We start from the raw sequence: 13,964 nt of genomic DNA, 5'->3' as shown, positions 1-13,964 counted from the left end.
CACAATGCTCAGTGCAGGGGGAGAACACAGGACTGAGATTACCCACAATGCTCAGTGCAGGGGGAGAGCACAGGACTGAGATTACCCACAATGCTCAGTGCAGGGGGAGAGCACAGGACTGAGATTACCCACAATGCTCAGTGCAGGGGGAGAGCACAGGACTGAGATTACCCACAATGCTCAGTGCAAGGGGAGAACACAGGACTGAGATTACCCACAATGCTCAGTGCAGGGGGCGAGCAAAGGACTGAGATTACCCACAATGATCAGTGCAGGGAGAGAGCACAGGACAGAGATTACCCACAATGCTCAGTGCAGGGGGAGAGCACAGGACTGAGATTACCCACAATGCTCAGTGCAGGGGGAGAGCACAGGACTGAGATTACCAACAATGCTCAGTGCAGGGGGAGAGCACAGGACTGAGATTACCCACAATGCTCAGTGCAGGGGGCGAGCAAAGGACTGAGATTACCCACAATGATTAGTGCAGGGAGAGAGCAAAGGACAGAAATTACCCACAATGCTCAGTGCAGGGGGAGAGCACAGGACTGAGATTACCCACAATGCTCAGTGCACGGGGAGAGCACAGGACTGAGATTACCCACAATGCTCAGTGCAGGGGGAGAGCAAAGGACAGAAATTACCCACAATGCTCAGTGCAGGGGGAGAGCACAGGACTGAGATTACCCACAATGCTCAGTGCACGGGGAGAGCACAGGACTGAGATTACCCACAATGCTCAGTGCAAGGGGAGAGCACAGGACAGAGATTACCCACAATGCTCAGTGCAGGGGGCGAGCACAGGACAGAGATTACCCACAATGATCAGTGCAGGGAGAGAGCACAGGACAGAGATTACCCACAATGCTCAGTGCAGGGGGCGAGCACAGGACTGAGATTACCCACAATGCTCAGTGCAGGGGGAGAGCACAGGACTGAGATTACCCACAATGCTCAGTGCAGGGGGAGAGCACAGGACTGAGATTACCCACAATGCTCAGTGCAGGGGGAGAACACAGGACTGAGATTACCCACAATGCTCAGTGCAGGGGGAGAGCACAGGACTGAGATTACACACAATGCTCAGTGCAGGGGGAGAGCACAGGACTGAGATTACCCACAATGCTCAGTGCAGGGGGAGAGCACAGGACAGAGATTACCCACAATGCTCAGTGCAGGGGGAGAGCACAGGACTGAGATTACCCACAATGCTCAGTGCAGGGGGAGAGCACAGGACTGAGATTACCCACAAAGCTCAGTGCAGGGGGAGAGCACAGGACAAAGATTACCCACAATGCTCAGTGCAGGGGGAGAGCACAGGACAGAGATTACCCACAATGCTCAGTACAGGGGGAGAGCACAGGACAGAGATTACCCACAATGCTCAGTGCTGGGGGAGAGCACAGGACAGAGATTACCCACAATGCTCAGTGCAGGGGGAGAGCACAGGACTGAGATTACCCACAATGCTCAGCGCAGGGTGAGAGCACAGGACTGAGATTACCCACAATGCTCAGCGCAGGGGGAGAGCACAGGACTGAGATTACCCACAATGCTCAGTGCAGGGAGAGCACAGGACTGAGATTACCCACAATGATCAGTGCAGGGGGAGAGCACAGGACTGGGATTACCCACAATGATCAGTGCAGGGGGAGAGCACAGGACTGAGATTACCCACAATGCTCAATATAGGGAGAGAGCACAGGACTGAGATTACCCACAATGCTCAGTGCGGGGGGAGAGCACAGGACTGAGATTATCCACAATGCTCAGTGCAGGGGGAGAGCACAGGACAGAGATTATCCACAATGCTCAGTGCAGGGGGAGAGCACAGGACTGAGGTTACCCACAATGCTCAGTGCGGGGGGAGAGCACAGGACTGAGATTATCCACACAACTCAGTGTAGGGAGAGAGCACAGGACAGAGATTATCCACACAACTCAGTGTAGGGAGAGAGCACAGGACTGAGATTACCCACAATGCTCAGTGCGGGGGCAGAGCACAGGACTGAGATTATCCACAATGCTTAGCACAGGACAGAGATTACCCACAATGCTCAGCACAAGGGGAGAGCACAGGACTGAGATTACCCACAATGCTCAGTGCAGGGGGAGAGCACAGGACTGAGATTACCCACAATGCTCAGTGCAGGGGGAGAGCACAGGACTGAGATTACCCACAATGCTCAGTGCAGGGGGAGAGCACAGGACTGAGATTACCCACAATGCTCAGTGCAGGGGGAGAGCACAGGACTGAGATTACCCACAATGCTCAGTGCAGGGGGAGAGCACAGGACTGAGATTACCCACACAACTCAGTGTAGGGAGAGAGCACAGGACTGAGATTACCCACAATGCTCAGTGCAGGGGGAGAGCACAGGACTGAGATTACCCACAATGCTCAGTGCAGGGGGAGAGCACAGGACTGAGATTACCCACAATGCTCAGTGCAGGGGGAGAGCACAGGACTGAGATTACCCACAATGCTCAGTGCAGGGGGAGAGCACAGGACTGAGACTCCATTTTATATAAAAGTAGAAAAGTACATTACAAGAAAATAAAACTATATTTACAAGACCAGAAATAAAGACCAGAATACGATAAGATAAATTCCGTTCATGAAGCTGATCCTCCGCAGACATCGCATCCTACCCAGATTACTGATCACATATTGTGTATTCTAGGAATAGTTAATGATGGTGGTCACCTGACGGAGTGTCACCTCGTCACATGTTTCAGGGCAGGAAGGTCCACAGCTGCTATACACGGATCCGGCCACAGCCGAGCAGTTCATCACTGGTGGAATCAATTCTGAGAGAAAATAGCAGTGATATAATGGTATGAAGGAGGTGATGGGTGTAGTGAGATGCGGGTGTACAGGAGGTGACAGGTGTAGTGAGATGCGGGTGTACAGGAGGTGACGGGTGTAGTGAGATGTGGGTGTACAGGAGGTGACAGGTGTAGTGAGATGCGGGTGTACAGGAGGTGACAGGTGTAGTGAGATGCGGGTGTACAGGAGGTGACAGGTGTAGTGAGATGCGGGTGTACAGGAGGTGACGGGTGTAGTGAGATGTGGGTGTACAGGAGGTGTCGCGTGTAGTGAGATACGGGTGTACAGGAATTGGCGGGTGTAGTGAGATGCGGGTGCACAGGAGGTGACGGGTGTAATGAGATATGGGTGTACAGGAGGTGACGGGTGTAATGAGATGCGGGTGCACAGGAGGTGACGGGTGTAATGAGATGCGGGTGCACAGGAGGTGACGGGTGTAATGAGATGCGGGTGCACAGGAGGTGACGGGTGTAATGAGATGCGGGTGCACAGGAGGTGACGGGTGTAATGAGATGCGGGTGCACAGGAAGTGATGGGTGTAATGAGATGCGGGTGCACAGGAAGTGACGGGTGTAATGAGATGCGGGTGTACAGGAGGTGACGGGTGTAATGAGATGCAGGTGCACAGGAAGTGTCGGGTGTAGTGAGATGCGGGTGTACAGGAGGTGACGGGTGTAGTGAGATGCGGGTGCACAGGAGGTGACGGGTGTAGTGAGATGCGGGTGCACAGGAAGTGACGGGTGTAATGAGATGTGGGTGCACAGGAAGTGACGGGTGTAATGAGATGCGGGTGCACAGGAGGTGACGGGTGTAATGAGATGCGGGTGCACAGGAAGTGACGGGTGTATTGAGATGCGAGTGTACAGGAGGTGACGGGTGTAATGAGATGCAGGTGCACAGGAAGTGTCGGGTGCAGTGAGATGCGGGTGTACAGGAGGTAACGGGTGTAGTGAGATGCGGGTGCACAGGAGGTGATGGGTGTAGTGAGATGCGGGTGTAAAGGAGGTGACGGGTGTAATGAGATGCGGGTGCACAGGAAGTGTTGGGTGTAGTGAGATGCGGGTGCACAGGAGGTGACAGGTGTAGTGAGATGCGGGTGCACAGGAGGTGACAGGTGTAGTGAGATGCGGGTGTACAGGAGGTGACGGGTGTAGTGAGATGCGGCTGTACAGGAGGTGACAGGTGTAGTGAGATGCGGGTGTACAGGAGGTGACGGGTGTAATGAGATGCGGGTGCACAGGAAGTGTTGGGTGTAGTGAGATGCGGCTGTACAGGAGGTGACAAGTGTAGTGAGATGGGGGTGTAAAGGAGGTGACGGGTGTAGTGGGATGCGGGTGTACAGGAGGTGACGGGTGTAGTGAGATGCGGGTGTACAGGAGGTGACGGGTGTAGTGAGATGCGGGTGTACAGGAGGTGACGGGTGTAGTGAGATGTGGCTGTACAGGAGGTGACGGGTGTAGTGAGATGCGGGTGTACAGGAGGTGACGGGAGTTGTGAGATGCGGGTGTACAGGAGGTGACGGGTGTAGTGAGATGCGGGTGTACAGGAGGTGACGGGTGTAGTGAGATGCGGGTGCACAGGAGGTGACGGGTGTAGTGAGATGTGGCTGTACAGGAGGTGACGGGTGTAGTGAGATGTGGGTGTACAGGAGGTGACGGGTGTAGTGAGATGCGGGTGTACAGGAGGTGACGGGTGTAGTGAGATGCGGGTGTACAGGAGGTGACGGGTGTAGTGAGATGCGGGTGTACAGGAGGTGACGGGTGTAATGAGATGTGGGTGCACAGGAGGTGACGGGTGTAGTGAGATGCGGGTGTACAGGAGGTGACGGGTGTAATGAGATGTTGGTGCACAGGAGGTGACGGGTGTAGTGATATGCGGGTGTACAGGAGGTGACGGGTGTAATGAGATGTGGGTGCACAGGAGGTGACGGGTGTAATGAGATGCGGGTGCACAGGAGGTGACGGGTGTAGTGAGATGCGGCTGTACAGGAGGTGACGGGTGTAGTGAGATGCGGCTGTACAGGAGGTGACGGGTGTAGTGAGATGCGGGTACACAGGAAGTGTCGGGTGTAGTGAGATGAGGGTGCACAGGAGGTGACGGGTGTAGTGAGATGCGGGTACACAGGAGGTGACGGATGTTCAATGTGATATAGATTATGGGGTGCGCTGCTCTTACCTGGACATGGCCACAGCTGGCAGGGCTCCACCTCATTGCTCAGCCCTTCGCAGTAATCTCCACCCCCAATGGGTGATGGATTGTTGCAGATCCGTGTTCTTAATCTCACCCCTTCCCCACACGTCTTGGTACAGTCCGTCCAACTGCTCCACGCACTCCAGTTCCCAATTTCTGTAAAGTTTTATATTAAAGACTACCTCAACCAAAGCATAGGGGCGCACTGCTCGGGCCTATCGCCAGGGGCGCACTGCTCGGGCCTATCGCCAGGGGGCGCACTGATGGGGCCTATCGCTAGGGGGCACACTGATGGGGCCTATCGTCAGGGGGTACACTGATGGGGCCTATCGCCAGGGGGCGCACTGATGGGGCCTATCGCTAGGGGGCACACTGATGGGGCCTATCGTCAGGGGGTACACTGATGGGGCCTATCGTCAGGGGGCGCACTGATGGGGCCTATCGCCAGGGGGCGCACTGATGGGGTCTATCGCTAGGGGGCACACTGATGGGGCCTATCGTCAGGGGGCACACTGATGGGGCTTATCGCTAGGGGGCGCACTGATGGGGCCTATCGCCAGGGGGCGCACTGATGGGGCCTATCGCCAGGGCGTGCACTTCTCGGATTGCTCTGTGCCATCTTCTTCTACATGGTGATTGCCTGCTGCCCGCTCTCACCAGGACAAGGCTCCAGCCTGCAGGGCTCCTCTTCACGATCCGGACCTTCACATGATAACTCTGCTCCAGAAGGAGAAGGCTCAGTACAGAAGCGGTAACGGTTCCGGAATCCTCCCCCACACGATGCAGAGCACTCGCTCCAGGGCGTCCACAGAGACCAGCGCATGGCTGCTATCAAGAGGAGAAAACACAAGATCAGGGGGAACAACGAGGAGAGCACCCACTGAGTCCAGACTGAGAGGAGCCGCTGGGACCGGACTCCGAGAAGCCGCTGGGACCGGACTCCGAGAAGCCGCTGGGACCGGACTCCGAGAAGCCGCTGGGACCGGACTCCGAGAAGCCGCTGGGACCGGACTCCGAGAAGCCGCTGGGACCGGACTCCGAGAAGCCGCTGGGACCGGACTCCGAGAAGCCGCTGGGACCGGACTCCGAGAAGCCGCTGGGACCGGACTCCGAGAAGCCGCTGGGACCGGACTCCGAGAAGCCGCTGGGACCGGACTCCGAGAAGCCGCTGGGACCGGACTCCGAGAAGCCGCTGGGACCGGACTCCGAGAAGCCGCTGGGACCGGACTCCGAGAAGCCGCTGGGACCGGACTCCGAGAAGCCGCTGGGACCGGACTCCGAGAAGCCGCTGGGACCGGACTCCGAGAAGCCGCTGGGACCGGACTCCGAGAAGCCGCTGGGACCGGACTCCGAGAAGCCGCTGGGACCGGACTCCGAGAAGCCGCTGGGACCGGACTCCGAGAAGCCGCTGGGACCGGACTCCGAGAAGCCGCTGGGACCGGACTCCGAGAAGCCGCTGGGACCGGACTCCGAGAAGCCGCTGGGACCGGACTCCGAGAAGCCGCTGGGACCGGACTCCGAGAAGCCGCTGGGACCGGACTCCGAGAAGCCGCTGGGACCGGACTCCGAGAAGCCGCTGGGACCGGACTCCGAGAAGCCGCTGGGACCGGACTCCGAGAAGCCGCTGGGACCGGACTCCGAGAAGCCGCTGGGACCGGACTCCGAGAAGCCGCTGGGACCGGACTCCGAGAAGCCGCTGGGACCGGACTCCGAGAAGCCGCTGGGACCGGACTCCGAGAAGCCGCTGGGACCGGACTCCGAGAAGCCGCTGGGACCGGACTCCGAGAAGCCGCTGGGACCGGACTCCGAGAAGCCGCTGGGACCGGACTCCGAGAAGCCGCTGGGACCGGACTCCGAGAAGCCGCTGGGACCGGACTCCGAGAAGCCGCTGGGACCGGACTCCGAGAAGCCGCTGGGACCGGACTCCGAGAAGCCGCTGGGACCGGACTCCGAGAAGCCGCTGGGACCGGACTCCGAGAAGCCGCTGGGACCGGACTCCGAGAAGCCGCTGGGACCGGACTCCGAGAAGCCGCTGGGACCGGACTCCGAGAAGCCGCTGGGACCGGACTCCGAGAAGCCGCTGGGACCGGACTCCGAGAAGCCGCTGGGACCGGACTCCGAGAAGCCGCTGGGACCGGACTCCGAGAAGCCGCTGGGACCGGACTCCGAGAAGCCGCTGGGACCGGACTCCGAGAAGCCGCTGGGACCGGACTCCGAGAAGCCGCTGGGACCGGACTCCGAGAAGCCGCTGGGACCGGACTCCGAGAAGCCGCTGGGACCGGACTCCGAGAAGCCGCTGGGACCGGACTCCGAGAAGCCGCTGGGACCGGACTCCGAGAAGCCGCTGGGACCGGACTCCGAGAAGCCGCTGGGACCGGACTCCGAGAAGCCGCTGGGACCGGACTCCGAGAAGCCGCTGGGACCGGACTCCGAGAAGCCGCTGGGACCGGACTCCGAGAAGCCGCTGGGACCGGACTCCGAGAAGCCGCTGGGACCGGACTCCGAGAAGCCGCTGGGACCGGACTCCGAGAAGCCGCTGGGACCGGACTCCGAGAAGCCGCTGGGACCGGACTCCGAGAAGCCGCTGGGACCGGACTCCGAGAAGCCGCTGGGACCGGACTCCGAGAAGCCGCTGGGACCGGACTCCGAGAAGCCGCTGGGACCGGACTCCGAGAAGCCGCTGGGACCGGACTCCGAGAAGCCGCTGGGACCGGACTCCGAGAAGCCGCTGGGACCGGACTCAGAGAAGCCGCTGGGACCGGACTCAGAGAAGCCGCTGGGACCGGACTCAGAGAAGCCGCTGCGACCGGACTCAGAGAAGCCGCTGCGACCGGACTCAGAGAAGCCGCTGCGACCGGACTCAGAGAAGCCGCTGCGACCGGACTCAGAGAAGCCGCTGGGACCGGACTGTTGGAGCGCGGAGTCATGTTCTTACCTTCGCAGGTCACATTCGAGCAGTTGGTGATCCGTCCTGATAGACAAGTGCTGGGAAAAGAAGAGGACGGGGAGATTTACAACCAATTATCAAACAATTGGGCCGTTGAGAAAGCCACGGACCCACTTGGGGGGAGGGGCGACATGACCAAGGGGGAGGTAGGGAGTGATGGGTTAATAGGGACAGTGGTATATGCCTAATATGGCTTTGGGGGATGGTTTTAGCCGGGGAGGAAGAGGAGGAGCAGGGAAAGGGTTAGCTGGGAGAGGAAGGAGTTACCTCCTCTTCTGTTTCCGGACGCCGAACGATCTGCACGTGCACCTCCATGGCAGATCTTCAGGAGCTCCAGCGTCTGATTCAGGCAGCGGTCGCAGCGCACGGGCCCCTGGCAGTGCAGACCCACATCAGGGCTGCCGGGGTTAACCCGTCGGCGCTTGCCCCTCGTCCCCCCAGCAGCGGCGGGCGCCAGTCGCGGCCCCCCCCGCAGGTATTCCCCGGGCGCGGGGGGGGCGAGGAGGAGATGTAAGAGCCCCTCCAGGGACCCTCCGCAGAGTGCAGCGCAGCAGCAGCGTCTGGCTGCTGCAGAGGCCGGCGGGAGGAATCTTCGTTCCAGCCGCGGCGGTCGGGAGGTGGGAGTGGCCAGCACGGGGCCTGCTTCCGGTCCCGGCCTCCGGGCTGGAGTTACTGAGACTGCAGCGGCTCCAGGCCGGGAGCGCGCTCGGCGCAGGAGAGAGGCCAGCAGATCCCCCTGCAGTCGGCGGGGGGACCGCGGGGCTGCACGTGGCGGTAGGTCCGGCGCCGGGGGGGGGTCTGCGGTGCCTGACCCCGGTGCGGCTGAGAGAAGGAGTGACGGCGGGAGCCCTGCGGCAACCGCCGGGTCACTCAGTACCGCTGTGCAGCCCCCGGATGTGGCAGTCTCCCGTGGGAGCGGGAGGACTCGGCGGATGGAGGCCTGCAATAGCCCAGGAGGGCCAGAGGCGACGACGGCTGAGATCCGGAGCCGGGCGTCTGGTCGTCCGCGCCCAGAGGCCCCTTGCAGTCGGCAGGGGGGCGGGCGCAAGAGGTCGAGGCCCGGGGTGCCGGCGCGGGGGACAGGACGGTCTCCTGGGTTGTCACCCCGGGGCAAGAGATGGAGCGGGGATGACTCTGCCCACGCGGCGGCCCTGTCTGGCGGCCGTGGTGGGGGGGGTGCTGCGGCGGCGCCCCCCGGATGTCGGATGGAAGATGAGGCCAGCGGCGAGGAGGGGGAAGAGGCTTTCGGTTCGGAGGAGTCGGATGGACGACAGGCGGAGGACAGCGAGGCGGCGGTCTCGGGAGACGCCGAGCGGCGGTCGGGTGAGACGGCCGCGGAGGCGGCAGGGGCTGCGCTGGCGGGGGGCTTCGGGGGGGGGGCGGCTGCGGCTACGGCAGCGCCCGCTGGTTTCGCAGTGTGGAGTCAATTGTTGGGGCTGTTGCAGGGGCTGGCGGCGGCTTCGGGAGCGGGGGGGGAGGGGGCCCAGGCGCCGGCGGCGGCGTGGGTGGGTGCAGCCGGTTTAGGGGCCTCGGCGGCGACGGGGGGTGACGGAGCGGGTGCGAGTAGAGGGGGGGGCGAAGGGGGGAGTGAGACGGGGGGGGGAAAGGAGAAGGAAAAGGAGAAGGAAAAGGAGAAGGAAAAGGAGAAGGAGGATGAGGTGGTGCGCTTAGATGATAGGGCTAAAAGCGAAGTTTATGTTTGTTTTGAGGGCCCGCTGGGGGCCCATTTAAAGAAGGAGGTGCGGGAAAAAAATTTGGAAAGGGGAATATGTGGAGATATTTTCTCTGCTTCCCCTGGAGAAATTTAATTTGGATAGGGTTAAGCCGAGTGATTCCAAAAAGGAGAAGGACGAGGAGGAAAAGCGCCGTTATAGGCTTATTCCTCGGACTTTTGCCAACTGGCTACAGGCATTTGCGATTTTGGCGAGCGTGGTCGGGGAGAAGGAGCCGGAGCATTGTTCGGCTTTGTTCGGCTACATGGATGCGATAGGGGAGGCTTATCGAGTTTATGGCGGACTGGCGTGGCTGCGCTACGACGAGCAATTTAGGCAGCGGAAGGCATTGCGGCCAGATATGCGTTGGGACCATAAGGATATTTCCTTATGGATGCGATTGATGTCGGCACCGGCTCAGCCCTTTCGGGGGGGCGCCGGGGGTTCGGGGGGGGCCGGGTCCCCGGCAAGTTTCAAGAAAGGTTTGTGTTGGCAGTACAATGAAGGGTAGTGCAGGTTTGGAGCGGCGTGCCGTTTTAAGCATGAATGCTCCGGATGTGGGGGGGGACATAGCTTGTCCAAATGTTTTAAAAAAGGAAAAGGAAAGGCTGGTGATGGGGCTGGTAAGAGGGACGACGCCGGTGAAGGTAGAAGTGATGGTTCCGTTTTTAAATAGGTATCCGGACAAGGAGGCGGCGGCGTTGTTAAGTTCTGGTTTTTCGGATGGTTTTCATATTCCGTCGGTTGTTAATGCATCGGTTCCGCCGTATCGTAATTTGCGTTCCGCTCGGGATCACCCGGAAGTGGTGGATGAGAAGCTGGAAAGGGAGGTGGCTTTGGGCAGGATGGGCGGCCCTTATGTCGCCCCGCCGTGCGGGAATTTGGTGGTGTCACCGTTGGGGGTGGTACCAAAGAAGGAGCGGAATAAATTTCGGCTGATTCATCATTTGTCTTACCCGGAAGGGTTATCGGTGAATGATGGCATTGCGCCGGAGTTGTCGGCGGTATATTATGTGTCGTTCGATAAGGCGTTGGACCTGGTTAGGGCGGCGGGGCGGGGTGCATTGATGGCAAAGGCGGATGTGGAAGCAGCGTTTCGGTTGTTACCGGTTCATCCAGATAGTCAGCATTTGTTGGGTTGCTGGTGGGATGGCAGTTATTATGTTGATCGTTGTTTGCCAATGGGCTGTTCCATTTCGTGTTCGTACTTTGAGGCATTTAGTTCGTTTGTTGAGTGGGTGGTTCGGGACGTGTCCGGGCTTACGTCCATCATTCATTACTTGGATGATTTCCTGTGTGTCGGGCCGGCGGGTTCGATGGTTTGTGCGGGTTTGCTATTTGCGTTGCAAAAAGTTGCGGCCAGTTTCGGGATTCCTTTGGCGCCGGATAAGACGGAAGGCCCGGCGCCGGTGATGTGTTTTCTGGGAATTGAAATTGACACCATTGCTATGGAATGCAGGTTGCCGGCGGAGAAGGTCCGTGATTTGAGGTCCGCAGTGTCAGGGGTAAAAGCGGCGAAGAAGGTGCGGCTTAAGGCGGTGCAGTCTTTGCTTGGAAAATTGAATTTTGCTTGCAGAATTGTGCCAATGGGGAGAGTGTTTGCGAGGCGTTTGGCGACGGCGACGGCCGGGGTACGGTTGCCGGCGCATTTTGTGCGGATCACAAAGGCGATCAGGGACGATTTGGAAGTATGGGATCAATTTTTGCAGCATTTCAACGGCCGGACGCTGGTGATGGAGAGGGTGGCGTCTAACGGGGCGTTGCAGCTGTTTACGGATGCGGCGGGGTCGGCCGGGTTTGGGGCTGTCTTCAGAGGTCATTGGTGTGTCGGGCAGTGGCCACAGGCGTGGCGGGAGAGCGGCTTGGTTAGGAATTTGGCTCTGTTAGAGCTATTCCCCATTGTAGTGGCAGTGGAGCTATGGGGGTCGCACTTTGCCGGAAGGAAAGTGTGTTTTCATTGTGATAACCAGGCGGTGGTGCACGCGATTAACAACTTGTCTGCTAAGTCGGAGCCGGTGGTGGTGTATTTGCGGCATTTAGTGTTGAGATGTCTGCAGTTGAATGTGCAGGTAGTGGCAAGGCACGTTCCGGGTGTTGACAACGAGGTGGCTGATGCTTTGTCTCGTTTTCAGTTCAGCAGGTTTCGGGCGCTGTTGCCGTGGGCGGACGAAGTTGGAGTGGAGTGCCCCGAGGATTTGTGGCATCTGGTGAGGCGGTGATCTCAGACTTGATTCGGAACTCGGTGACCGAGGTGACTTGGTGCCGGTATGCTAAGGTGTGGGCTGAATGGGAGGAGTTGTTGCGTCTGATGTTTGGTGGGGAAAGCGTGGATTACTTGGTGGCTTTGTTGTCATTGGTGAGTACGGATTTTTCAGCCGGGCGATCGGCATCGGCTGTGGCACATCGGGTGTCGGCAGTGGCATTTTGGTTAGAAATGAGAGGGGAGCGTGATGTTTCACAGGATTTTCGGGTTCGTCAGGCTTTGCGGGGCTTTCGCCGTGGCGTACGGGAGAGGGACAAGAGGCGCCCTGTATCGTTTGGTTTGTTGAGACGGATGGTGGGTGGCCTGAGCGGCATTTGTGAGTCTGTGTACGAGACGGTTCTATTTACAACGGCTTTCGGTCTCGCTTTTTATGGGGCGTTCCGGATAGGCGAGCTGGTGAGCCCGTCCAGGGTGACGGGTGGTGGTTTGATGTTTGAGGACGTGCAAGTGAGCAGTAGTCAGGTGGAGTGCCGGATTCGCCGGTCAAAAATGGATCAGCTGGGCCGTGGTAGATTGGTGGTGTTATATGCGGTTCCAGGAGAGGAATTGTGCCCTGTGCGTGTAGTCGAGAGATTTATGGCCGTGAGGGGAGGCTTACCTGGCCCGTTGTTGCGGCATTTGAATGGGTCGTTTTTGTCGAGGTTTCAGTTTGTGGCGGTGCTGCGGCTAAGTCTACGTAACGCGGGGGAGCGCCCGGAGGAATTCGGGTCGCATTCATTCCGAATTGGTGCAGCAACGGAGGCAGCCCGTTGGGGGCTTGGAGATGAGGTGGTAAAGCGTATTGGTAGATGGGAATCTTCTTGTTTTCGGCGGTATGTGAGACCGCAGTTGTTGTAGCATCATGGGACTTTGGTTACGTGCGGAAGGTTTGAGGAAAGGGGTGTTTTTTGATGTGTTGGTGGTTGTGCTGTTATTGGTTTTGATATTTTCGTTTTGTTTTATTTGTTATAGGGAAGTGCCTGATCTGGATCTTGGGGCACTCCTTCGTATTTTGGGGTGCCCGTCGGGCGGAGGTCCGCCCGAATGGTCGACAGCTGGGTTTGGATCGTGCGCAGGCGACTGTTCGATGGATCGGAGTTCGGGGCATGGAGTGGGGCAGGGTGGTCCCGGAATTTCGTTTCCATTGTAAAGTTGAGCGGGCCCCGGATGTGCTGGTATTGCATGTGGGGGGTAATGATCTTGGTGCCAGGGCGTCGCGGGATTTGATCCGAGACATAAAGATTGATTTACTGCAGTTGTGGAAGCGGTATCCTGGTTTGCTGGTCGTATGGTCTGACATAGTGACCAGGTTGGCATGGAGAGGGGCTCGGTCGGTGGAGAAGGTTAATAAGGCCAGGGCCCAGGTGAATAGGGTAGTGGCTAGGTTTGTGACCAGGAATGGTGGGATTGTGGTACGGCACAGGGATTTGGAGCCGGCTGATTGGCGATTTCGGAGGGGTGATGGTGTGCACCTCAACGAGGTCGGTCTGGATTTATGGGCGTTGGGTCTGCAGGATGGTGTGGAGCGTGCTTTTGGTGTGTGGCGGGTCCAGGCCACGTAAGGTGTCACGTGGTCTGTCCTGTGGCGGTGGGGGTAGGTCTGGTCCAGAGGTTTGGAAGTGATTGGTGGCTGGACCGGGAGTCATTGTCTTGGTATGGTGGCTCTCGGTTTCCGGGATGTGGCAGGCACGGGGTTCTGCCAAAGTGTGGGGGTCAATCCGTGGGTGATTGGCACCTCGTCTCTGGGTCGGTGTGTTGCGGCCGGGGACAGGGGGAGTAGTAGTAGTGGACTGGGCCTACCCCGGGGGGTATTGTAAATGTTATTGTCTATTGTTACCGTTATGTGGTTGTTTTGGGTCGCCCGTTGGACGGCGTCCCTAAGGTACTAGTCTGTAAAACAATAGGCAATAAAAAGGCTGCTGTGGCCATTTGAACCAAGTCGCATGCAGTCCGTGTGTTTAATTTTAGAGGATAAGGGGGTTTGGTTACACAGACATCATGACCGGAGAATCCTCCCTCAGCTGGTCAAGAAAGCCACGGACC

At 58.9% G+C, this 13,964-nt stretch overlaps 1 protein-coding gene across 1 annotated transcript in view; it reads right to left on the bottom strand.

The window, feature by feature from the left end:
• LOC142243992 (SCO-spondin-like) overlaps window positions 1-13,964 on the bottom strand; it is a 476,497-nt gene that overhangs the window by 125,967 nt on the left and 336,566 nt on the right. Inside the window, 4 exon segments of the mRNA XM_075316177.1 lie at window positions 2,708-2,811; window positions 5,006-5,176; window positions 5,678-5,845; window positions 7,956-8,005. Of these exon segments, the coding sequence (XP_075172292.1) occupies window positions 2,708-2,811; window positions 5,006-5,176; window positions 5,678-5,845; window positions 7,956-8,005 (493 nt within the window).

The sequence above is a fragment of the Anomaloglossus baeobatrachus genome, chromosome 6 (assembly GCF_048569485.1).
Source record: "Anomaloglossus baeobatrachus isolate aAnoBae1 chromosome 6, aAnoBae1.hap1, whole genome shotgun sequence".
In the NCBI taxonomy this organism is placed as follows: Eukaryota; Metazoa; Chordata; class Amphibia; order Anura; family Aromobatidae; genus Anomaloglossus; species Anomaloglossus baeobatrachus.
Note: the sequence above shows the minus strand (reverse complement) of the source record. Positions and strands in the feature narration are given on the sequence as shown.